The sequence below is a fragment of the Molossus molossus genome, unplaced genomic scaffold (assembly GCF_014108415.1).
Source record: "Molossus molossus isolate mMolMol1 unplaced genomic scaffold, mMolMol1.p scaffold_m16_p_20, whole genome shotgun sequence".
NCBI lineage: Eukaryota > Metazoa > Chordata > Mammalia > Chiroptera > Molossidae > Molossus > Molossus molossus.
Window position 1 is genome coordinate 54,061,954 of NW_023425356.1, and position 26,060 is coordinate 54,088,013.

The 26,060-nt window shown below is 51.7% G+C and overlaps 1 protein-coding gene across 2 annotated transcripts in view; it reads right to left on the minus strand.

Annotated features, from left to right (window-relative positions):
- The window catches only part of ATF6 (activating transcription factor 6), an 88,839-nt gene that overhangs the window by 46,841 nt on the left and 15,938 nt on the right, over positions 1-26,060 (minus strand). Inside the window, exons 7-14 of one of the 2 annotated variants that reach the window (XM_036273069.1) lie at positions 25,337-25,557; positions 14,036-14,221; positions 13,300-13,391; positions 7,075-7,200; positions 4,657-4,749; positions 3,665-3,764; positions 2,668-2,732; positions 821-932 (exon numbers count right to left, since the gene is read on the minus strand). In XM_036273069.1, the coding sequence (XP_036128962.1) occupies positions 821-932; positions 2,668-2,732; positions 3,665-3,764; positions 4,657-4,749; positions 7,075-7,200; positions 13,300-13,391; positions 14,036-14,221; positions 25,337-25,557 (995 nt within the window). Of the gene's footprint in view, positions 1-820; positions 933-2,667; positions 2,733-3,664; positions 3,765-4,656; positions 4,771-7,074; positions 7,201-13,299; positions 13,392-14,035; positions 14,222-25,336; positions 25,558-26,060 lie in introns of both variants that reach the window. The other variant, XM_036273068.1, reaches the window with a different exon arrangement.

Below are 26,060 nucleotides of genomic sequence, written 5' to 3' on the forward strand. Positions count from 1 at the left end.
TCGGCGCTCCTGGGTACTCACACCGCAGGAAGGGTCGGAGCCCCCGGGAGCTCCAGTGGTCACAGTGAGTGGAAATGCACTTTTCCTCTGCTGTTGGAATATGCTTATTTAGAGCCATACCCTCCACGTTCTTTAAAAGAAAAGAAAAAAGTAGGAAACAAACTACCAATTCTACCTCATTCATTTGCTCCTGGTTTAACATACAGCACAGAGGTATCGTACAGCAACTCCATGAAGAATGTATTTTCATTTTATAGGAAGAACAGATCAAATAAACAGCAATGTATGTTTTCCTTTTAGTCTTACTGTGTAACACTCAGAGATGCTCCTATAAACACTGACTTCGGCATGACCTGACTGGCATCTAACATGTCCTTCCCCAGCAGGGGTGAGTGTCTGCTGAGGGACAGAGGAGAGAATCTCAGGACCCAGGCCTGACCAGCCCAAGCACTCACCAGGCCACAGCCCATCCGGAACCTACCTGCGGGATGTCGACTTCCCGTCAGTAGACGGCAATCCCACAAGCTAAACAGGAGCCTTTATGTTTTCACTTCCCCTGTGGTTCTGACCAACAGCGCGGCTACCGGGTGACAAGACACCAGTGAGGAGTTCACGCTCCCTCGAGACAACGTCCCTGCCTGGCACGGCCCGTGCTCACCTCCACCGGCTGCAGTGGGTCCGCCAGGGGCCATGGCAGAGACGGCTCCGCTCACCCCACAGCTCCCTTTCCATACTGTCTTGTGTCCCAGCACGCAGCCCAGCGCTTCGTACAGAGCAGGTCCCCACAAACGCGCCCTTTATCCTTTCAAAATGCACTTACCCTTCGAAATGACACAACGTAAAATGTGTCTCCCCTTCTGCGGATGGCATCAAAGAAGGCTTGGTAACCTCTGGGGGGCGCGTAATACACCTGGAGCTCGCTCCCTGGGTTCCTGCCGAGAAAGAGGGGGTGTTCTCACACCACAGAACGCCACACCCCTCAGAACTACTCCCGTCTCGGCCCACGTCTGCCTGTGAGCATCTCAACCACACACAAGCGGCATTCGGCAGTTTTCTGTAACATTCTGAAGAGCCCAAGGTCGGAGGTGTGTGAGATCCAACTCAATGAAGCTAAAACTCGTCTCTGAATCGAGACTACACGTTCCAGGTAGTCAAGCCCGTTGGGAGCATGTGAAGATGACAGATGTCAGAAAGCAGATCTCGGCCCTGGTCTGCGTGACACCAACCATCTGGTGACAAGAATGGATTCTGAGGACAGCACTGCCCCCTGTCGGGCCTGTGTCTGAGGACAGCACTATCCCCTTGTGGGGCCCGTGCAGGTCTCACCTCTCAGGCTACGGAGGGTGGAAAGGGCTTAGGGTGAACAGGCCTGGCTTAGCCTTCTGCCCTCCTCCTCAGGGTGTCCTCGGGGATCTACCTCTGAGCAACCCTGGTCTCCTCACTGACAAAACGACTACTACTGGGTCAGGGGTGTGGCTGGCGCATGAAGCACCGAAGGGTCCTGTTCCAAAGGCCCTGCTCAGCTGCTGGCCACAGACGCCGAAGAGCAGGACAGGGCCTGGAGAGTGACAGCTCCGACCCAGCGGGCCCGAGGCCTCGCGGCAGGGGCCCGTCCTGACAAGGCTCCGAGCAGCACGGGAAGCAGCTGAGAGGACAGGAGAGAAATCATGCTCACTTCTCCAGAAGTAAAGCTTACGTGTCTTTTCCTTATATGTTCTTTTATGGTTTCAGTAAATGTTTATGTTTCCATCAACCTTGTTAACCCAAGAGGAGAAAGCAGTGGCCTAGAAGGAAGCTCTGAGTGAGCCACAGACCTTCCTCTCCATTTCCGGCCATGATGATGGACGATACCGGCAATCACGACCCGGGGCTCTCGTGTGCTGTGGGAACAGAGCCAGCAGGTGGCGAGCCGTCCAGTCTCCTGGACCTGGGGACAGCAGGGTCAGGTTCCTGCGAGCCCCTGGCCACAGCGTCCTCAATGACCCATCAATGTGTAGCCTGGTCTGTTTCTGCTCGGAGACTCCTGTCCTGAGCGTCACTGCTCAGCACCACACTGGGCTCAGGGGACCTGCCGGCCTGCCTGCGGCTCGCCCAGCACGCCCTCCCCAGGCACCACCTCCCTGCGCTGGGCACTAGCGCTCCCGCACGGTGCTCAGCCACTTGAAACCATGGAACCGCCATCGAGAAGCACAGGAGCCCGGCTGGTGTGGCTCAGTGGCCGAGCGTCGACCCTGCACCAAGTGGTCGCCGGTTCGATTCCTGGTCAGGGCACATGCCCAGGTTGGGGGCCCGATCCCCAGTGGGGGCATGCAGGAGGCGGCTAGTCGATGTCCTCTCTCATCAAAGTTTCTCTCTCTCTCCCTCTCCCTTCCTCTCTCTAAAATCAATAAAAAAATAAAAAAAATTAAAGAAAAAAACGTGCAGGAATGTGGAGACCACAGCACCGATGCACCTGGAAAGCACCCTGACCAGGAGCAGGGCTGCCTCAGCGAACCTCCCCTGCGAACGACGCACGTGCCCCCGAACAGCCACCCAGCAGTGTGGTCCGAGTGTCGGTCGGGGCTACAAATCCACTTTAGCAGCAGCTGGGTTCACAAACACACCCGTGAAGAGTGAAGCGATTCCAACTCGCTCCAACCCGGGCGGGGCCCGTCCGCGCACCCTCACCTGATGCTGGTCTCTGTGTACTGGACCGCCACGAGCTGAGAGCCGGAGCCTTGCTCCAGGGCGCCCTGGAGAAACAGGAGACTTACTGCCACATAGTGAAATGACAGGGAGCTCTTCCCACACGGACTCATCCCACATTCACATGAGCGTTCGTTACAGGATTCAGTTTCCCACGGACAGTTTGATGTAGGGAGTTACGTGGCTCAGCACCAGCCCAGAGATCAGAGCTCCTCTGGTTCCATTCTGGGCTGGGAGATGTGTCTTATGGAGATTAAGACATTTAAGACACTTCCCATAATTTTTTTTTAAAAAATAGCCCAAAAGCTCAGTTCAAGTATCACAAGTTTTATGACCATGTCATATACATATATTATTAAAATATATCGATTTATGTTTGCTAAAATTATTATTTTCCCAATGAAAAGTTGCTGAAGTGTGAAAGGTCCTTAATAAAGCTAAATCCTATTGTTCACCGAGTTAAACACAAACGTCCGCATGCCCAGATACACTGTGGACTGAGTGTCTAAAGACAGCATACCAACAAGCAAGACTGCTGTCCCGGGACTCAAGACATGACTGGCCATGAAAACGGACTCACAGAGATATTAGGCCAATAGAAGCCGCTATGCCATTTGCCTTCCTCAGATTTACACCAATCAACAAAGAAACCCCTGACACACTGGCAATGAGCTTTGGCATTTGCAGCTACAGGGACTGAGCAAAAGGTCACAATGTGCAAACATGTGAGGCAGACGGTGGCATGAAGTGAACTTCACACCGACCTCCAGTAGTGCTGCGGTCCCGTCTGCCTTCCTCTAGCTCTGTCACTGTCTGCTGCGTGTGTTCTGAAGCCTCATCAGGGGCCTGCATGTTTATAGCTCTGTCTTGACTAAAGCGGGGGTGACTATGGGTCAGGCTTCCTGAGTCTTCCAGGGACACCACCACCAGCTGGGGGGACTTCCAACAAAGCCATGCTGGAAAACGAGCAGAAACACACCTGAAGAATACGGGTTTTCTGCTGAGTGTTCGTCATTCTTCTTGACTTGGTCCTTTCCACCTCGTGTCTGTGAACCCACCCTCGGAGTTCGTGGTTCAGCCTGTAAAACAGCTCCATTGATCATGCACATCACACGGAAATGACTGTCTCAACCCTGGTTAAAGATAAATTCAACCACATTTCTTGGGTTCCAAAGAGCACGCAATGTTGCCTTTTGATTTGAAAGAGCTAAGATACTTAAAGTCCAGTTGTTTCTAATAAGATGTGATTGTTACGTGGTAGCCTCCTCAGTCATGAGCTTGAAATTCAAAGACACCCACAGCCAAACACCTGCCGAGTACAAATGCAGGATGAGAGGTTTTCCACAGGAAGTGGTTCCTGCTCCTGGGCCACATGGAGCCCAAGGTGGGGACAGTCAGGGATCCTGACAACGTGGTGCATCACTGCCTTGGAAAACCATCCTCTCGCCCTGGCCGGTTTGGCTCAGTGGTCAGAGCATCAGCCCACGGACCAGAGAGACCCGGGTTCAGTTCCTGCTAAGGGCACATACCTTGGTTGCAGTTTGTCCCCAGCCCCGGTTAGGGTCGTGTGGGTGGCAGCCACTCGATGTGTCTCTTTCACATCAATGTTTCTCTCTCTCTCTTCCTCCCTCTTTCCCTCTTGCTCTATCTCAAGATTAAATGCAAAAAAAAGAAAGTCCTCAGGTGAGGATAAAAAAAAAAAAAATCCTCTGTGAGAAGAAAAAGAATGAACTCGAGTGCTCAGGGAGAAAAGATATTTCAAGGCACTAGAATCCAAATTTTCCAATTCTCCCACGAGAAATCTAGAAAGCCTCAGTCTGATAAAACCCTTGTCCTCCTCACTTTCTAGAGCAGCTGTGACTGTGTCTACTCAACTGCGGTCACTTAACATTAACGTTAACCTCCCAGCTACTCCATCAGAACCACCCTGTCCTAGGCTCCTGGACAGGCCGGCCCAGCCACGACACTGACCTGAGGGACTCCGTGGCGTTGACAAGTGGTGGGCACGGAGGGGGCGGGACGTAGAGCACCGGCTCCTCACTCAGCACCATCAGGGCTTTCTCACTGGAGACAGAAGGGTCGTAGCTGAAACAGACATGCACACAAGTGTCTTCTTGCAGCCTGAACGCCTAGGAACTTTGCTGTAAGAAAACCATCATGCCCAGCTGGTGTGGCTCGTGGTTGAGCGTCAACCCATGCAACAAGAGGTCACTGATTCGATTCCGGGTCAGGGCACATGCCCAGGGTTATAGGCCCGATCCCCAGTGGGGGGCATGCAGGAGGCAGCCAATCGATGTTCTCTCTCATCATGTTTCTCTTTCTCTCTCCCTCTCCCTTCTCTCTCTAAAATCAATAAAGAGAAGCCAGTGAGAACCGGCAGTGTGAGGGACTGAAGGGCCCTCAGCAGCAGACAGCTGGACCAGAGAGGCGCCTCTGTGCAGGGATTCAGCACGGGACGGAAACCTGCAAAGGGGTCCATTTCAGGTTGGCCTACACCACTGCACCAAAGGGGATTCGACAAGGCAAAGCACTGGGAGGCCAGTCTGGAGAGAGCTAGGGGAGCTGGGCAAGCAGGCGAGGGCCAAGCAGACGCACTGGCCGGGAGCAGAGGAGATGCCGACCGCGCCAAGTCAAGGAAACTACTGGAGACGTCAAGAGCGCTGCTGAAGGGAGGATTCGGGGCTCCTGCTGCAGGACGTGGCTGGCAGCAGTGTGCAGGGCTGGGACCCACCGCGCATGTGCCCGTACTGCACCATGGAGACCACGGCCACGGAAGGGGCTGCACGCATGCGTGCGGAGACGCAGCAATCTGGGGAAATAAACTTGAGTGGGCAGACACAGCCCTGGCCTGTGTGTGAACTGCGGACGGACAGAAAGGCAACTGGAGTTCACAGCCCCAAACCCCAGGTCCTGGATGGCCAGGTGCCACGAGAGGGCCGTGACCCAACACACAGCAGAGCAGGTGTCTGCAGGAAGGAGGGGCCACAGAGGGAAGGTCAAGGATGGAGACCAGTCTCCATTGAGGGGCAATGCTGGAACCACTGGCCCCTTGACAGAAATGATCTGACAGAGTGGAAAAGTCACTTAAGGTAAGAGACTTGTACGAATGCCACGCAAGAGGGCCAAGAAGGACTGGAGGAAACAGACCTTCCCTGCCACACAATCCAGGTCCTCTCTTCCCGCCCAGGGGCCGTTGTCGGAACAAGCAGCCCACGCACATGGGGAAGGCCCATGCACACAGAGGCGACCCACCTGCCTGACGGCGCCCGGTGCGTCAGTCCAAGAGTCAGGTCTGCACTCTGACAGAAACGCAGACTCCCTTGGCCATCAGAAAAGCCCCAACCACTTTGAAAATACCTTTCTGATTTGTAATTTTATTTCCACGTGATAAAGTCTAGTAATGATTTCTGCACATCTGTGCTGACTGGCTTTGTTCTATTAGCCAAAAATATTCTTTGGACTAGAAACAAAAATCTGATAGAAGAAATACCAGGAAAGAGACCGGGTGGAGCTGAGGGGAGGAAAAGGGAAACTCAGCCAATGTCCATCTGGAAACAATTAGGTCCACCCCACCCTGAAGTGGCCAGAGTCCCAGGTTCCTGGGGAACCCTCAATGGTAAAATCTCAGAAAATAAAGCCCTGGAGCTGAGGACAGTGCGAGTGGGATTCCTGGAGTCAGGCAGGTGCTGGCTGATGCCTCCTCTGTGGGGTGAGCTTCCTTTCTCAGGTGCCAGACAGTCCTGATTGGAACCCGCTATCCTGACGTAATTATTACCAGCACTACCTTTCATTCTCAAGAAAGTGTCCCAATTTGGGTAACAAATTACCTGGTCATCTTAATCTATGCCACACGTTTCTAAGACTGGAAAAACATATACAGTTAACTATTAAATGATAGGCAAATGTATTATAGATTACGGGAGGAGTCTACTTTTTTTATCTGAACCAATTCTCATACCTCTTCTAAAAAACAAAATGAATTACAAAATAAGCTCCATTAAAAAATAAAAGTGCCCTGGCCAATTTGGCTCAGAGGTTAGAGCATCAGCCTGCGGTCTAGAGAGACCCGGGTTCGGTTCCCACTAAGGGCACGTACCTCAGTTGCAGTTTGTCCCCGGCCCTGGTTGGTCGTGCGGGTGGCAGCCACTCGATGTGTCCCTTTCACGTCGATTTTTCTCTCTCTCCCTCTCTCTCCCTCCTGCTCTATCTGAACAAAAAATGGAAAAATGTCCTCAGGTGAGGATAAAAATAAATAAATAAATAAGAAAGTGTCCTGGCAGAGGACAAACCAACCACCTACCATTCCGCTCAGAACACGTCCAGAGGCCGAGCTCTGCTGCAGGCCTGTCTCAGCTCCGCTGCAGCAGCTCAGCACACCCCCCTCCTTACCTGTGGCTGTCTTTCCGGATGATGCTGTCGGGCGGGTCCTCCTTAGCAGAAAATCCGAGAAGATGCCTCCTTTGATTTGCAGGGTTCATGCTAGGATTCACTCTCCTGGAATCCTGTTCCAACATGCTAAACATTTAAAAATGCAAAACAAGAAGTGAAATGAAAACATGTCCTACATGCTGCGCGCAGCTCTGTGGCGCCCAGAGCTTCTGCGCAGGGCCAAGCACAGCAGGACGCTAGGCACAGGAGCAGGAAGACGGCTGATGTGGTCAGACCGCGGCCTGGCATCCTGAATGCACGAAAAACAGTTCTGAAAACAAATGTTACAAAAGGACCTTACCTATACGCTGTTTAAACAAGGTCACTATTCTACATCCTTTAAATACTCTCTTAGTATGTATAAAAGTAGAAACAAATATAGGATACACATAAACAAGTTTTAAACTCAGACAACTGAAATAGAAAGTTCTCCAATGAGGAAGCACTTCGGATGGAACGGGAATTACTCTGTCAACAGCCAAGTTCATTAGCCTTTCACAATCCCAGAAGGCAGGCTAGCAAATACAGCTAACAAAAATCACTATATCAAATACTTCTACTTTTATTTACATGCAAAAATTTCCTATTTACTTCTTTCTCTCCACTCTCCCCCTAATACCTTCATTCATCAATGTATGTTCCCTTGATGGGTCTAAGTGTTTGGGGGCAAATACACATAGATGTACATGCAAACATGCACACGCACACACTTACATATCAAATACCGCAGTAGTTATTGAACTGTTCTAACACATCAACCCACTAGTCATGGGCTTAGAAACCTGGCTCATCAGTCTCCTGTTCTGCACTGCCAGGCACAGAATCACACTAGTTACAAGGTCCAGGGAAGCTCAGAGGGATGAAGACAGGAGGGACATGGGGCTGGCGAAGAGGGCAGCTAAGGGCCCTGTGGTTCTGAAAGAAACAGTCCTCAGAGTACAGGAGTTTGCCTCCAAACTTGAGGAAAGGTACAATCAAAAGTGGCCATTTGTATGATATAAGGATGACTTCTAATTAAATTAATGCAGAATTATTAATACGTGGAGGTTTTTTAAGAGCCTTCTACTGAGGGTTTTCTTTGGATGATGTTACAGCCACTGTGACAACCGGCAACTCCCTTCTCGTTTCGTTTTCCTTCTCAGTGACAGGCAGATGCCTTGAGTGTGGCGACCAGTCTGGTTCACGGCCCCACAGGATCACCACTCCCGCTGGCCACGGGGTGGTCCCTACCGCAGCCTGTCGCTGACGTGCCCCACCCACAGCACCGCAGTGACATCACTCTTTCTGGCCAAAGGCTCAGCGCTCACCCAGTGGGCTTCACCAGGTCTTCATGACACTGTCCTTGTGGAGTCAACAAAGGGTCATAAACAAGAAAGTGGGTCAGTGACAGGCAAAAACCAGGATCCAAACAGCCCGAGTCTCAATTTCATTAGCTATCCAATGGCCCAGGATGGAGCTTTGAAAGGTTATATAGTAAGAAGTTTTACAAAGAACCTTTTAAAGTTTTCCACTTGTTCTTAAGATGCTTTTGTCCTCCATTACGTGCACTTTTTAAGTATTAATATGGAGTTTCTTTTAAGCTAAGTTACAGACAAGCTCAAAGAAGCTGTGACAGCTTGAACCTGGGACATGGCCAGACGGACAAACTGACCATCTGAGGAACTGCAGCTGGGGCTCTCCCTGCCCAAGTTCAAGGTCGTCAGGACAACTGTGACACCACAAACACCAAGAGGGATTCGACCGTCCTTGTAACGGACACACAGACAGAAGATGAGAAAGTCAGTGTTGATGGGAATGTTTAGATTCTTGTCACGAGTGTTTTTGCTTCATCTGACGTCCCTTTTCGCCAGTTTTGGGAGAATTACATGTCCAGTGATGCAGAGATGACTCGGTCACCGTGGGGGTCAGGGAACTAGCGCACATCCCAGTGAAAATACGAACAAAGCAATCCAATCAAACTCTTTCATGACTAACTTAAGTCCGGGTCTGTTTAGCATTTCAAAATAAACAAATAACTATGAAGAAAACAGAAGTCCCTATGTCTCTGGGATCAGAAACAGGCTCCTCTCTGCTCCCACAGAGTCACAAGTCATAAGCACAAAACCACCCTGACGCCAGTGAGCCCGCTCGTGCCGTGAGCCAGCAGGCCTGGAGCACAGAGCCGTGACAGGCCTCTCGATCTCCCCGAAGGTCTGGGACAGTGCTGTGAGAAGTGTTGCTTTACTTTCCATGTATGAAATCCCGAAAGCCAACAACTGTTTCAGATTGTGCACGAAGCCACTTAATCCTTAAAATATGATTTCAGATACCCTATTTTCATACCAAGTAGCTGAGCAAAAAATGGCATGTCTCCTAATCTATTCCACCCTTTGAAAACCTGCTTTCTTAGGGTTCAACCAAGGAAATTTTAAAGTCAACCACCTCAGCAGGCAAGACTCACACTGGTTCTCATCCCCCACAGAAGCCCATGTGCGGCGGCTGCCGATCTGAGCGCCACACGTTGCCTCTGAGCGCACAGGAGGCTGGCCTGGCTCAACACAGAGGGACGAGCACGGTGCCCAGAGTCAGGACACCTGGTTCCAGGTGTGGCTCTGAGCCCTCGAGCCTCTCACTGTAAAATAGGAAATAACCATTTCACAGGGTTTCCAAAGGTCCCAAAGGTCCACGTGCCCAGAGACGGCACAGCGAGAAAGAGGGTTTCGGGGGTGGGGGACATCTACGATGCTTTCAACAACAGAGATACATCTTTTTTTTTTAATCCTCATCCGAGGACATTTTTCCATTTTTTTTGTACAGACAGAGTAGGAGGGAGAGAGAGGAAGAGAGAGAGGGGGAAACATCGATGTGAAAGGGACACATCGAGTGGCTGCCACCCGCACGACCAACCAGGGCCGGGGACAAACTGCAACCGAGGTACGTGCCCTTAGCGGGAACCGAACCCGGGTCTCTCCGGACCGCAGGCGGACGCTCTAACCGCTGAGCCAAACCGGCCAGGGCCAGAGATACATCTTTAAAAAAGAGACCGGGGTTATGCCCTGGCTGGTGTGTTTCAGTGGTTAGAGCGTCAGCCTGCCCGCCAAAAGGTCTCCAGTTTGATTCCCAGTCAAGGGCACGAACCTGAGTTGCAGGTTCGATCCCCAGCCCCAATCAATCAATATGTCTCTCTCCCCCTCCCTCCCTCCCTCCCTTCCACCCCCTAAAAATCAATGGAAAAAATATCCTCAGGTGAGGATTAAAAACAAAAAAAGAGAGACCTGGATTAACTTTTAGTTCCTTCAAAGATAAAACATGATTATGAATCACACACTCCACCCCAACAAGCTGAGTGTTATTCAAACTTGAGTCACTGTTTTTCAGGCCACCAGGACTGGGCCTGATCCTTGTATCCTGTGCCAAAAATAGCTAAGAGGCATTCTTCACCATCCACCCAGCAACAGGTTAGGAAAAACCAGCCCTCTTAAGTCTGGTCACTTTGCTTTCTTTCTGAGTGATGACTCTGCAGTGACCTGAACTCCACACCAGTCAGCTCTGCACACAGCACTCGCTTCCTTTCTACGTGGGATGCATCCACCTTTCAGCACCGAGTGCCTTCAGGAAATGCCCCCTGAGGCACACCCATGTCCGCCAAACCTGCAGGTTATGTATCTCCTCACTTGGACACACACCAGGAAAGCACACAAGTCCGACTGCACTGCATGTCAGAAACAACACTGACAGCTCTGTATGGTGATGCAGTCTGTTCTGAGGTTAGGCTCCTTCCTGCACATAACATGTTTTGGAAACCTGACTAAAATTCTCTGCCTGGCCAGACTTCACTCTGTGGTACCCGAGGAAAGTTCAGTGAGCACTCACAGCCTGTTTCTTAAAAGCCTACATTTCTGCACCAATTAAACATCGTAACATTTGCCTACACAAGGCCACAGATGTGGAAGACGTTCAGTAAGTATCCCAAGTGGCACAAACCAGTTCAGCGGGGACCCCTGGCCGACTCTTGGCCCTCAGAAGACGCTCACCCCTGCAGTGAGGAGGGCTGCCAGCGATGGGTCAATCAAGAGACGCTTCTGAACAGCGGGCGTGGAGGGACAAGCCCACTCCCGACTCTGGGCTTGGGGGCAGGTTTCAGTGTCTAGAATCAAGGCTCCACTACGTTACTGCTCCTCCGAGTCTTCTCTGGAAGAAACAGCCCTGGAGGGGGTTCGGGACTGGCTTCCCTCCTGCTTCCTCTCGGTACCTGCAGAGTCCAGCCTGTAGAGATGCTGGGACTTCGTCATCCCTTCCGGCTCTTCTCGCTGGTGCTTTCTTCAATCTAAGCTTTTCTACGCGCTTCTCAGATGTGAGCAGTTCCCCGTATTCCCGCTGCACCTTGGCTTCCGGTTCCTAAAGCCTCCGTGACCTCTGGCTGTTCCTCAGGATGTCCGTATTTACACTTTCCCACTCTCGGCTCCGCTGTGGTGCTGTCTGTTTCCAACACAAACCCCTTTAACACAGTGGAACAAGCACCTCCTCCTTCCACGAGGGACCAGGCTACCTACTCCCCAGCCCGCCCCTCTGAAGCTGGGAGGATCTTCATTCACTGACGGTTTCTGTTCCTGCCTTTCCTCCCAAGTGCCCACTGGCTCGGGAGGGCTCCAGACACCCCTGCAGCTCCGTCCGTCGTCTGCACTTGCTCGTCGGAGGCTGTCGATCGAGCCGCTGTGAGGGCCACTGTCAGAATCACTGGTCACGTCCAGGTTCCTTCACGAACATGCCCGTATCTGACATGACCCCTTTAACTCCTCCGTGCACCCCTGCTGTGTCTGCCTGTCTGCATCCCGGCTCCCTGCTCAGCACTGGCAGACAGTGTCGCTCTGCAGGTACCTGCTGTGAGTCTGCAAACGAGGGAGTGAGTCCTCAGGCAGCCGAGGTGAGAAGGCAAGTGGGCTGTGGAGGGAGGAAGGCAGAGCAAGCCACATGGGAGGGGTGGCCCAGGACACAGCAGAGCCTCGGGAGTGAGTCCTCCAGCAGTGGGGACAGACGGCTTTCTGCTCAGCCCAGCCCTGTCTGGACGCATCCACATGCTCCTCCCGCACAGATGCTGCTGTGTCAGCCTCCACCAGCACACGGCGCGTCCGAGGCCCCTCGTTACCTGGTCCCACCTGCACCTCCAGTCAGTTTCCTCATGCGCACGCCCACGTGCACAAGACAGCGAACTTGTCACTTTCTCTGGAAGTGTCAGGACACTTTGTCACGGTGCCTTTCCCACACTCTGCACTAGCAAACTGCTACCACGCTTCAAGATTCAGCTTCCTCATGGGATGTCCCTCATCACTGCCCTTCAGCCCAAAGTGTCCGAGCACCTCCCAGTCCCCTGCAGACCTCCCCAGGGCCACACACACGCTCGCCCCTCTCCCTGCTGACTCGGCCACTGTCGTCACACCAGGCTACACGCACCTGCCCGCGTCTCTCCCACCAGGGCGGCACGGGCCTCGGAAGGCTTGCCCCTGCCTGACTCTCTTTGACCCCATCGTCCAGGGTGCTGGCTGTGCCTGTGGTGACTGTGCACTGCAACTGCGGGTCTGAGCAGAGACCTCTGGGACCCTCTGAGCTGCCGTCCCCGGTGCCGACCTGAAAGCAGTGCCCCCACACTGTGCTGAGCTGCCGACCTGCACCCCCGCCACCCGGATGTCACAGAGCCCAGATTCTCAATCCCCTTTCCCAACCCACGAAACCAGAAATGGAATTGCTGGTCTAGCCGCTGACTTTCCAGCAGGAGGGAGCCAGCCAAGCGCCGTGACCTCCCTGATGCTCCGGCACCAGAGCACCGAGGTAGGTGGCTCATTGTTACAACAGCCGTCTGCAGGGTGAGGACTGAGGCATGGAGACCTTGAGCACTGGCCTGGGACAAAGCCACGAAGCAGAGGACGAGCAGGGCTGACGCACACAGTCTGACTTCAAGGCCTTCTACCTTCGTTGATTTTTCTACATCGCCAGTGATCTGTTTGGTAACTTAAGTTTCCTTTACTAAAAAACATGAACTTTCTTCAGACTGAGGTAGAGAACAGAAGGGGAAGCAACCTGTCCAAATCTCCCTCGTCTCTCAGAACAGAACAAATCTGTTTTTCTCTAGCTTATGACTAGAGCTAAAAAAAAATAAATAACAGGAATGTAAATGTTCAGCACTGATATCAGAAGAGTCTGCACCCTCACCTGATGGGTCCGTAGTTCAGGATGACGAGCGCCAACAGCACCATCACACAGATGGCTCTTCGCTTTGGACTAGGGACTTTAAGCCTCTGGTTCTACGGAGAGGACACATGAAATGCAATTAAACTGCACGTCAAGCTCACAAGAAGCAACAGCTAGGAATGCTCTTCCTCATCAGTTGTGTGAATGGTGAGCAAATGGTCCTTGTCCAAGGCGAGGGCAGAGCCTCCCAGCTCCCTCCCATGGGCTCAGCAAGCTGCCTTCTCCCGAGATGCTCCCGCGTCCGTGCCTGTCCCTTCAACACTGTTCTCAGTAACACAGGGCTGCTCCCACAGGCACAGGGCAGATGGAACAAGGGAGAAGCCGGCAGAGGCAGAGGCCACCCCTGGCTCAGGACAGCCCTTCAGGGCCCTGAGATACCAGGCTGCACAGACAGAGCCGGTTCACCTGCTGGACCCGACGGCAACACGAAGCACCAGAGCAGCAGGCGGCCCGGAGGACACGAAGCCCTGGTGGTGCCTGCGCCCGAGAAGCAGGGCAAGGAGCACTGTGAACAGACTGAGGACGCTCAGACGCCCTCCTCCGGAGCCGTCCTTCCTGCAGACGGTCCAGGGCCCACCGTGCCCCTTTCCTAACGCTATCGCTCTACACGACGTAGCCTGATACGTGACATTCCCTCCTGACTTTTCAGAAAGAAAGGGCCCTTGACCCCAGTGCCCGGCTCTCCACCAGCTCTCACCTCTGACACGACTTGGTCCAGCTGCCGCTTCAGTGACCCGTTCTCCCTCCTCAGCTTCTCGTTCTCAGACAGGGCTGCCTTGAGCCGGGCCTCCAGCCCCAGCATGTACTCCTTCTTCTTCTTGCGGGACTGGCAGGCCGACTCCCGGTTCTTGATCATCCGCTGCTGTCTCCTCAGCACCGCAATCTGGCCAGAGTGACAGGAGTCAGAAGACCCAATTCCAGAACCCAACTGGATCAGGATATACTGGTGTTTACAATTACTTTTAAACAGCTGTTCAAAACTTGTTATTGGTTGTTTCAAAATAGATTTTTTAAAATGTTACTCAGGCCCGGCCAGTGTGGCTCAGTGGCGGAGCATCGACCCATGCACTAAGAGGTCACCAGTTCGATTCCCGGTCAGGGCACATGCCCAGGTTGTGGGCCAAATCCCCAGTGGGGGGCGTGCAGGAAGCAGCCAGTCGATGTTCTCACTCATCGATGTTTCTCCCTCTCCCTTTCTCTCTCTCTAAAATCAATAAAGAAAAAAAAAGCATGTCACCTTAGAGACGACATGGAGGGACCTGGAGAGTATTATGCGGAGCGTAACAGTCAGAGAAAGACAAGTATCACATGATCTCACTTATATATGGAACATAATGAACAAACTAAGCTGTCGGCCAAAACTGATCCAGAGTCATGGAAGCAGGGAACAGACTGACAAACCTCAGAGGGAGAAAGGTGGGAGGGGAGGGAAGAGATAAACCAAAGAACTTATACGCATATATGCACAACCAACTGACCCAGACATAAGGCTGGGGGAGGCAGGAGGGGTGTGGGAGCAGGAAGGAGGGGGTCAATGGGAAAAAATGGGGGACATCTGTAACACTCTCAACAATAAAAAAGAAAGAAACTGTCTCAGAGACTGCCTGATGAAAGGTGGATGTCACACCCCTTCAGGCTGCACCCCAGGCTGAGTCAGCTGACCACTTGTGAGGCCACTGGCTGTGGAGCCACCAGCACCTCAGATCCGTCGCGGGAAACACACTCACACCCGCTCCCTAGATTTCCCCTCCATCTTCTGTGGGTGACGTGAACCTCACGGGTGCAAAGGGAGAAGCATTAACCGACTTTCTGTCGCTCTCTGTACTGACGCCCTCTGCCCGCTCCTCACTCACCCAGCATGTCCTGGGGTGCAGTGCTCCCCATCCCTGTGCTGCCCCTCCCCCCCACAGCATATGGCCAGCCCTGAGCTTCTGCAGCAGCCTCCCAACCAGCCACCTCAGTCGCGGGAATCTCCCCGCCCACGGGCAGAGAGCTCCCCAGGAAACCACCCCTGGCTGCCCTGTGCTGGAGAGGAGAGCACGTCTCACACCACCTCCACCTCGGCGTCAGCCTTCCCCACCGTGACCGCCCCGGACGGAGCCTTCGTCCTGACCCCCCTCTCATGCCTCTTGGCATAAAGGCTGCTCCGTGAGCCCCTCGACACCGGGCTCCTCCCGCCACCACACGGCTCGCGGCAGGCCCGTGCTGCCGCTCCACTCGCCCAGTCCTGCCGGACGCGGCTGCTCTGATGTTCTCTGCATCCCTCGTGTCCGGGCGACCTGGACGACCCTCCACACGCTAATGGTCTGCACTGCTCATGAATGTTAACTCTCTCCGCCTAGACTTTGACACAACCATGCAATATCTCTTTTCCTTCACTGCCCACAGTATCTACCACAGCAGAACTTAGCGAGATCTGTTCTGTGGTGTTTCTGAGCTTAGTTGTGAAAGGTATTTGTTACGGCATTAGTCTGATTTATTTGAGGGGAGGAGGAGGTGGCAAAAGTAAGTCCATAAAAAGCACCAAATAATATTAAGTTGATTACCATCAGTACATACAACGCTGAATCACTGACTTCTACAGGCAATGACTTAAAATAAACAGTGTTCAATAACTCTTAATGAGGCCAGTAAATAAAGTTACACAATTTAATATGGATTTTTAAAATAACACACCCTGGCTGGTTTGCTCAGCAGTTAGAGCATCAGCCCGAGGACAGAGGAGTCTCGGGTTGGATTCCTGGTCAAGGACATGCACTTTGGTTGCAGGTTAGATTTCCCGCCCCAGTCGGGGTCATGTAGGAAGCATCCGATTGATGTTTCTGTCTTTCTGTCTGTCTCTGTCTCTCTCTCCCCCTCCCTCCCTTCCACTCCATCTAAAAATCAATGAAAAAATATTCTCGGGCGAGAATTAAAAAAAAAAATTAAAATAACAAGGCAGTTCTCACCCCCATACGTTTCCTAGAAACACAGCTACACCAAAGCCAACCAAGTGATTGTAGCACCAAACACCATCAACAACCATCAATCAGAATCCAGAGGAAAAAAAAAATCACGAGGTATCAGAAAAGGGTGTTTTTTTTCCATTTTTATCTTTCTAACAGAAACGTTTCAAGAACGTTGACTTATGTAACCATCACCTATAAAACTCCCCTGTGGAGTGACCGTCCCCAGCGCCAGGCTCGCACATGTGCGGGCACGGCCGGGACGGGGGCTGCGCCTGGAGGGCAAACCTCTCCAGACCGCGCACTCTGTTCCACCTGCAGCCCCTCTTCCTGACCTCCCTGGTTCGGAGCTCCCACCACTCACACTATTCCCGCACACTGCACGGGACATACAGGAGACGGTTCCCTGGTGGAGGCGGCTATACTGCAAGTTAGACAAAAGGCAACCTTACTTGAACAACTGATTAATCTACAGAAGCAGGAGGCTTGCAGATGGCGCACCACTTAGTGAGCTCCTAACACAGAGGGCATTTCTATCGACAGCGAGGGCACCTGTGCACTAGGCAGCATTGAAGCTTAAAGGTGTCAAAACGCACGCCTAAGCCTGAAACAGGAAAACCTCCCAGGCCAAACACTCCCTTCTTCCACGGGAAGAAGTGTAATAGTCCTGTGTAATAGTTGTGAAAATAAATACTTAAACTATCACTAAATACAAAGGTTGAAGAGAGCGGAGAGAAAAGAAACCCATCAGAATCCCAAACACAGAGTTCCAACTCGACTCTCAGCAGACTATCTTCAACTACCTGGATATATAGTGTTTAGTTATTCTGTAGTTCCTCAGCAAAAAAATTATGATATCCAGACTGAACACTCACATGTAGGTGGCCACACTGTATACACACTTGGAAGTTATAAAAAGGCATAGAGAGATTTCCCTTTAAAACTCACCGTCAAGCCCTGGCCGGTTTGGCTCAGCAGTGAGAGCGTCAGCCTGTGGTCCAGAGAGACCGGGTTCGGTTCCCGCTAAGGGCATGTACCTCGGTTGCAGTTTGTCCCCGGCCCTGGTTGGGTCGTGCGGGTGGCAGCCACTTGATGTGTCCCTTTCACGTCGATGTTTCTCTCTCTCTCTTCCTCTCTCTCCCTCCCACTCTACCTGAACAAAAAATGGAAAAATGTCCTTGGGTGAGGATTAAAAAAAAAAAAAACTTACAGTCAAGAGGCAAGAGCCACAGAAAACAACCGCTACACTGTTAGTCCTTGAATATCATTCTTTAACTGGCTCTAACCAATCCAGAGTTCTCTTCTGTCAACCAATCCAGATGCTTCCACACGTCAGCAGAACAGCAGCCTTTGGAGAGCATGTCCTTTCAGACAAACCTGCCACCCTTTTGTGAGCTGTGCACTCAGCATTCCGTCCACCTGACTGTTGGCTTAACTCGCATTTTTCTCAATGATTTGTAAGTGCTCTTTAAATATTAAAAATGATTTTAGTCTGGCTGGTGTGGCTCAGTGGTTGAGCATCGACCCTGCACCAAGAGGTCGCTGGCTCAATTCCCGGTCAGGGCACATGCCCAGGTTGTGGGCCAGATCCGCAGTGGGGGGCATGCAGGAGGCAGCCAATCGATGTTCTCTTTCATCCATGTTTCTAGCTCTCTCTCCCTCTCCCTTCCTTTCTCTCTAAAATCAATAAAGAAAAAAAATTTTTTTAAGGTTTTTAAAAAATATAAAAACTTGGCCCTGGCCGGTTTGGCTCAGCGGTTAGAGCGTCGGCCTGTGGTCCTGAGAGACTCGGGTTCGGTTCCCGCTAAGGGCGCGTACCTCGGTTGCAGTTTGTCCCCAGCCCTGGTCGGTTGTGCAGGTGGCAGCCACTCTATGTGTTCCTTTCACATCGATGTTTCTCTCTCTCTCTCTCTCTCTGTTCCTCTCTCTCCCTCCCACTCTACCTGAACAAAAAATGGAAAAATGTCCTCGGGTGAGGATTAAAATATATATATATATATATATATATAAAAACTTGTACATGAAAGTTCAAAGCAGCATTATTTGTAATAACCAGAAAGTGGAAACCCCCCAAATGTCCACTAACTGATGAATGGATAATCCAAAATGTGGTACATCCAAAAAGTGGAATACTATTCGGCCATAAATAGGATCAAGTACTGATGCATGTTACAACATGAATGGACCTTGAAAACATTACAGTGGGTGACAGAAGTCATAACAAAAGGCCACATCATGTGTAATTTCACTAACATAAATGTCCGAAAGAGGCAACTCCATACAGACAGCAAGGAGATTAGTAGCCAGAGGTTTGGGGGAAGTGGGTGAGGAATGACTGCTAATGGGTACAGTTTCTTCTTAGGGTAATGAACACATTCTGGAATTAGGCAGCAGTGATTTTAGGTAGCACAACCCTAAATACACCAAAAACCACTCCATTGTACCCATTCAAAAGGTGAATCCACAGTATGTGAATTTTATCTGTGACGCTGTTAAGACAACAGCAGAAATGACTTACACAGGAAGCTGTGGACTCTCCCCAGACAGACGCACACAGAGTGGGACGCCCGGCCATGCGGAGAAAGAGGTGCAGTGAGGATGGGAGCCGTCTGTGGGAACACTGAGACCCATGCGGGCCCTCCACGCAGAACAGGGAGAACACTAGGATGCCCGGGGGCACCACAGCAACACCGGCAAGACGGAGGGGCCGCAGCTGCAGCCCAGGCTCTCCCACAGACGCACTGGCACAGGGCAGCACAGATGGCACGTCCTTCAGTGGGCAGCGTGCAGGCCGCAGTGCGCCCTGCATGACAGAAGACTCCCGGCAACCAAGAAACTGGACACTGGAGTGACGCAGAGGCCTCTGAGGGACGCTGCCTAGGAAAGCACTGCAGGACGGGGCACAGGAGGCACCACTTCTGGACAGCGGTAAACAGAGACACTGTGAGTCCCTGTGCACTAAGAACAGCCTCAGAAGGGTGCCGTGAAACCGGCACTGATGGAAACTAGCCCGGGAGGCGAACCTCGAGGTTGGAAAACTTGGGCGCTTCTCCTGAGAATGAGCACTGGTTGCAGAAGAGTAATCAGAGACCAGAGAGAGAAGTGTTTATTTATTAAGATATAAATCACCATGTCTTTAAAAAATAGTTATTGCTTAACCTTATCAAGATGCCAAACTGAAAAAACATAGAAGTGGCCACAACAGAAACCTAACTTCATGCAATACGTCAGGAAAAAACACCTTCTACCCAGTTCCCTACTTGAAGCTACTGTAACCACAGATGAAGCTTCTCGCCAAAATTCTTGTTCAAGATAAATTTTGAGAAGTCCCAAACCTCCGCCTAAAGAGAAACTGCAAGTATTTTAACAAAGCGTGTTTTGCTTTTATTTGCAGAGTCCCTGGTAGCAGGAAAGCCAAAAGGTAGTCAGCACAGCAGTAATTTTTTACTGGGATCTGGATGGCTTTTCAGGTCCCAAACCCTTCCTGTTGCATTTGTTCGGATGGGTTCCTCTACTTTACAGCCTGAAGAAACATCATGATTTCAGTATCTTTTTGTTAAAGAATCCACTTCCTAAAAAGCGCTATTCACTATTTATCTCTTAGCACTGAGCTGATCTAGGGACAGGCAGCCCGCAGTGACCTAACGGAGAGCCTATGCGAGGTCTCACAGCTTGAGTACCAGTCAAGTTACGCTTTGTTTCTGAGCAGAACACAGGCACAGCTCTGCCTTGTAAACAGGTTGTCTTACACTCGTATCTTTCTTGAAAGTCACTCCTGTGGCCTCTGGGGGTCGGGCTACTTCACGTCTTCCTGGGTCAAAGAAGGCCTCAGGCCTTCCAGCCAAGCCATCTCCCAGGGTGTTCCCACCAGGAAACCTTGGAGAGGAGGTGATGTCTCCCTCTGAACAATGAGGAGGCTTAGGTCCTGCTTCCTGTAAGAGCAGCAGATTCCCAAAGCTCAGCACTCCTGCCCAAAATAAAGGAACAGTGGCACACCACCAGCTGCCACGTCCACACCCCTTCACGCTCACAACTCTAATGCACCTGACACCTTGAAACTCACTGTACAACACCAGCTCTGGGAAAGTAATACAAAGCTGCAACTGGTGTGCCATGGGGCTCCTCGTCACATCATTCCAACAGCTGCGGGCACCTAGCTTCTCGTAATGACTCTGGTGACCCAGCACAGGGTCGCCCAAGGGTGGGGACTGGGATGGGAAGGCTCAAGGTCCCCAAGTAAAGAACTGGAAAGACGTTCGGAGTAAGAAATGGGGCTGGAAGGTGGGCCCCGTGAGTGTAGCTGTAACCTACCCCAGGACCCAGGAGGCTGACAGAGCATCTTTCCATTGTTCCTACTCCTAACTCCGTGGGGGGTCCTGCCCCCTCTCGGCCAGCTGTGGGAGACGTAAAACACAACCTCACCACTTGTGTTCCTGTCTCTGGTCCCAATAACCAAAGCAATGGAACTTCACGACCATAAGCCAGGACCGGAAAGTCTCGTGAACGTCACGGAGTTACGAGGAAAGGGGCGGAGGGTAGAAGGTGTCCTGCAGGTGGAAGCAGATGCTTGTTTGCAAGCCTGGGTGCAAGGTCTGGCAGCAGTCAGCCCTGTGAAGCCCGGGGGAGCGTGCTCTCCTGGGAAGGCACCTCCACCTGACGGGACGTGCAAGAGAGCGCACTTCCACTCCGAGACGAGACGTTCACTTTTTCCATCAGGATCAGAGCCAAAAAACAACCACACTTCTTGAATACTTAGGTGAGGTTTCCAGACTTAAACAGAACAGATTTACTAGCTAAAGGCAGGAAGAAAGAGGGACTAATCTGAACCAGCAGACTGTCTCATGGAGACACAGGGCGGCAGCACACCGCAGTGTGGGCCGCCAGACGCGCACTCGGGGCAATGCCCAGTGAGCCGCTGGCCAGCAAATGAACAACAGAGGAAGGGAAAAGGAGCCATGTCAGCATTACAGAGCCACGGAAGGCTGACACACTTTTTCTTTTTTTTTTTTTTTTGGCTGAATTGCAACTTTTCACCACCCTTTTTGTTTAAAAGCACATAATGAAATTTTTTTCTTTTTTGGCCATTTTAAATCAGGAATTTATGCCAGTCCAAGGTCTTGTAACTGAGCAGGACTTGGTCTAACAGACACGTGCACTAGGGAGGGGGACCAGCGCACCAGGGACGCTCTGAGCAGGCCCAGCTCCCTGCAGCCACTTCTGGAACGTTTCCTCTGGGCTCCTGGGTGTCTTGGCCGGCCGACGGGCCTGACTGACGTCTCTTTACTTGAAATAAACATGAAGTCAAACCCCTACCAGCAAGCTGGCCCTGAGGAGGCTCGGCTTGCTCCCTGACACGCTGGTCAAGGAAAAATGAGCACAGAGACCTCCACGCAGGCTGCCCAGGAACCTGACCTGACCATCGTCACTCCTGTTGCTGTGGACACAGAACTTGAAGCTTTCTTCTACAGTGACGGCAACTGTAAGCTCTGAGAGGCAGCGAGGATGCTGACCGGTCCACACTGTGAAAGAAGCCCTCGTGGGTCCTGCACTCTCTCGTCTGCCCTGCCCCCGCCCCTCCACGCCGCCTTCCCCAGGAGACGGTCACCGAGCCCCTGCACTCTCACAGCAGAGGCAACGCAGACGCGCTCAGTCCTCAACTGTAAGCTCTGAGAGGCAGCGAGGATGCTGACCGGTCCACACTGTGGAAGAAGCCCTCGTGGGTCCTGCACTCTCTCGTCTGCCCTGCCCCCGCCCCTCCACGCCGCCTTCCCCAGGAGACGGTCACCGAGCCCCTGCACTCTCACAGCAGAGGCAACGCAGACGCGCTCAGTCCTCACACCAAGAGCCTACGAAGGAGTCGGGCTCGCAGACCAGCAGCCTCACTGAGATGCTTCCGGACGCAGGCGGGCAGCAGCGCGCACGGCCACCGCCCACGGGAGACGCTCGTGGCTCAGATGCCAGGCACAGGCCTGGATCAAAGACTCTGAGGACTGAGGGGCCTTCCCCGAACCTGCTGGCACCTGTTCTAGGCGTCCTCAGGACAGGGAGCCCACTGTGCACATGAACACCTCCATTTCCTGTCAGCCCTGCTCCCCGCGTTGCTGAGCCACGCCCACCCTGACATCCTCTACCGAAGACACGGCTTCCAGACATCCGCCCAGCTTGGCTGAGACCCTGGACTGCCCCATGGTCAGCTGTTCTAGTCCTACGAATGCAGACTAAGATTAACGTCAATGTTTGTTCACAAACGTGATATACTGTGGATCTATGGTTCCTAAAGTTCTATTCAGTCATTAACTTTTTCATGTCTAAAATATTTCATCATAAATATTTTAAATGTCCTGACACATTATAAAACAACAGCTTTGAACATTTTCTGCTGCTGGTTCTATTTGGGAGCATCACGGGAAACATTCAAGTTCGTAATTGAAAGCAAATTTTAAGGGTCGTTTCTTAGAATCTTCTTTTACAATCTCCCCCTCCTCCGTGTCCTGTGAACAGAATACTTTTATTGGTTGTACAACTTTTTAATTAAAATATCATAAAACGTTTTTAGATTTTTGTTATTATTCATTTACTTATTGTAGAAATTTTCCCAAACACCAAAAAGAGAGACAACAGCCAGCTTCAGTGATTACCAGCATCTGCCCGGCCCCCTCCTCCTGTGCTCCCGGAGAGGCCTCAGGGCGGATCCTGGCGCCAGCACCCGCCTTCCCGAAGCGCACACCAGTGCTGCCGGGCGGCCACCGCCCCCTCAGCAGACATGGGTCCCACACGTCTGCTCCAGACACGCTGTCCTGTGTCTTGGCATGCACGTCTACAGCGCCCTGATGAAGGCTGGGAGCTGCTGGAGGACTCGGACCTCCACGTCCACACATCACAGTCCTTTCGGCAGGCTCCACGCACTGCTGCCCGAGATCAACGCTGCTGTCCAAAGCAGCGGAGCAGTTTCACAACCCGATGGCTACTGAGGTGCTGGTTCAATCCCGGTGGCTCACCAGGAGGACGGCAAACCTCACACAACTCACAGCATGTCAGATACCTTCGCAACACCCGAGAAAGGCTGAGTAGCAATGTTTACAACCAGTGATACCTACTTTTTAAAAAATATTTTTACTTATATTTTAGGGGGGTGGGGGGAGGGAAACATGGATGTGAGAGTGAAACATCGACAAGCTGCCTTCTGCTCACCCCTCACAGGGAATCAATCCCACAACCCATGGGCCCTGACTGGGAATCGAACCGGCAACCTTTCAGTGCACAGGATGACGTCCAACCAACTAAGCCACACCAGCCAGGGCAATGCCCACTTTTATTTCAAAGAAAACATATGGGGTTTCCTTTCCCAATCACAGGTTTTTTCTGTTTTTTTTTTTTTTTTATCCTCACCTGAGAACATTTTTGCATTTATTCAGATAGAGAAGGAGGGAGATAGGGAGGAAGAGAGAGAAAGAAACATCGATGTGAGAGAGACACATCGAATGGCTGCCACCCACACAACCCCAACTGGGGCTGGGGACAAACTGCAACTGAGGCACATGCCCTTAGCGGGAAACGAACCTGCGACTCTCTGGTCCGTGGGCTGATGCTCTAACCACTGAGCAAACCAGCCAGGGCTCCCAATCACAGTTTTAAAGAATCTACTTTGCCCGGCCAATGTGGCTCAGAGGTTGAGCATTGACCCATGCACCAAGAGGTCACCAGTTCGATTCCTGGTCAGGGCACGTGCTCAGGTTGTGGGCCACATCCCTAATGGGGGGCATGCAGGAGGCAGATCATCAATGTTCTCTCTCGTCAATGTTTCTCTCTCTCTCTCTCTCTCCCCCTTCCTCTCTAAAAATCGATAAAGAAAAAATAATTAAAATAAAAAGAATATACTGTTAGAATGATCATTTGACTTTAACTTTTGTTAAACTTTAGACCACAATGTTCAACTACTGTTTATACATAACATAAGGTATTTGTTAACTTTTTTTTAATCCTCACCCGAGGATATTTTTTCCCATTTATCTTTAGGTAGAGTGGGAGGGAGGGAGGGAGGGAGAAGGAGAGAGAGAGAGAGAGAGAGACATCAATATGAGAGAGACACATGGACTGGTTGCCTCCCACACAACCCCGACCAGGGCCGGGGATGAACTGCAACCAAGGTACGTGCCCTTGGCCGGAATCAAACCCGTGATTCTTTGATCTGACAGCCAACACTCTAACTGCTGAGACAAACCGGCCAGGGCGGTATTTTTTCACTTTTAAAGAAAGCAAGAAGTAGCTGGCAAGTGCTGTAACTGGTTTTAGGGAGTGGCAGATTGTAGGAAACTTTCTGTGATTTATAAACTATTAAAAAATCTCTGCAACATACTAGGAAATGTGAAGGTTTGTAAAGATGGGAAAGTACCAAATAACCATCAAGAGACAGAATCTGCAGAGTAGCCAGCCATCTTTTTCTTTTTTTTTTGGCATTTATCTTCAGATAGAGTAGGACAGAGAGGGGGGGTAAGAGAGAGAGAGAAACATCGATGTGAGAGAGACACACAGAGTAGATGCCACCCACAAGACCCCAACCGGGGCTGGGGACAAACTATAACCAAGGTACGTGCCCTTAGCGGGAACCGAACCCGGGACTCTCTGGTCCGCAGGCCGACGCTCTAACCGTTGAACCAACCGGCCAGGGCTGGCAGCCATCTTTATGCCATGCCAAAAACCCTCCCGTCAGCCAAGCGACACTAAATACAAACACTAACTAAAGTCATCTACAAACCAGTCTTTGGTGAGTTGCCAACAACACTTCAATCAGGAAGTACTAGTGAAGGACTGGGGTGGGGACGAGCAGAGGCTCGGGAGGCAGACAGCAAGGAGGCGTGATACCCCTCATCAGATCGCTGCAGACCGGCTACCTTCCCTGATATGCTCACACCTGCCCTAGTTTCCACCAAAGACTGGACCTGCAATTTCAGCACATGGACACACTGAAACAAACTTTAAAAAACAAACACAGAAGTGTGTTTGTTCTTGCTTTTAAGTCAAGCATTTAAAAAGCACTAAGTGTCAAAACTTACATCTGAGCCCACACTCCTCACAGTGCTCTGTAGGACAGGTTTAGCCACAGAAAGTTTTCCATTCGCTGGGCTACTGGCCAGAGGGGCCGGCACCACACTGACCACGTGATTAGGGAGCTGTGTGGCTCCCCCGGCGACCGCCAGGACAGGCTGGGAAGAGGGTAGGACCCCGGGCGCCTGCAGCTGTACCACGGCAGGCTGAGACAGCACCACGGTCTGACCTATGGAGAGAAAAGACAGGGGTCAGAGGGACACTGCTTTGTGGCAGGGAGAGCTGTTCAACAGGGAGGTCTGGTCTCAGGTAGAGCGACAGGTGAGCTCACACTGGGGGATGTGAAACCACCCTCTCGAACAGGCAGCAGCACACATTCACGATGACTTCCCTTGTCCTGGTTAACGAACCCAACCAGATCCCTTCCCTTTCAAGCTAACATCAACAGTATAATCCCAGCCCTGGCCAGTTTGGCTCAGCGGTTAGAGCATCAGCCCACAGTCCAGAGAAACAAGGGTTCGGTGACCACTAAGGGCATGTACCTCGGTTGCAGTTTGTCCCTGGCCCTGGTTGGGTCATGCAGGTGGCAACCACTCGTTGTGTTCCCTTCACATCGATGTTTCTCTCTCTCTCCTCCTCTCTCTCCCTCCCACTCTTATCTGAACAAAAAATTAAATAGTGTCCTCGGGTGAGGATAAAAAAAAAAGTATAATTCCATTTATTTTGCTCAAC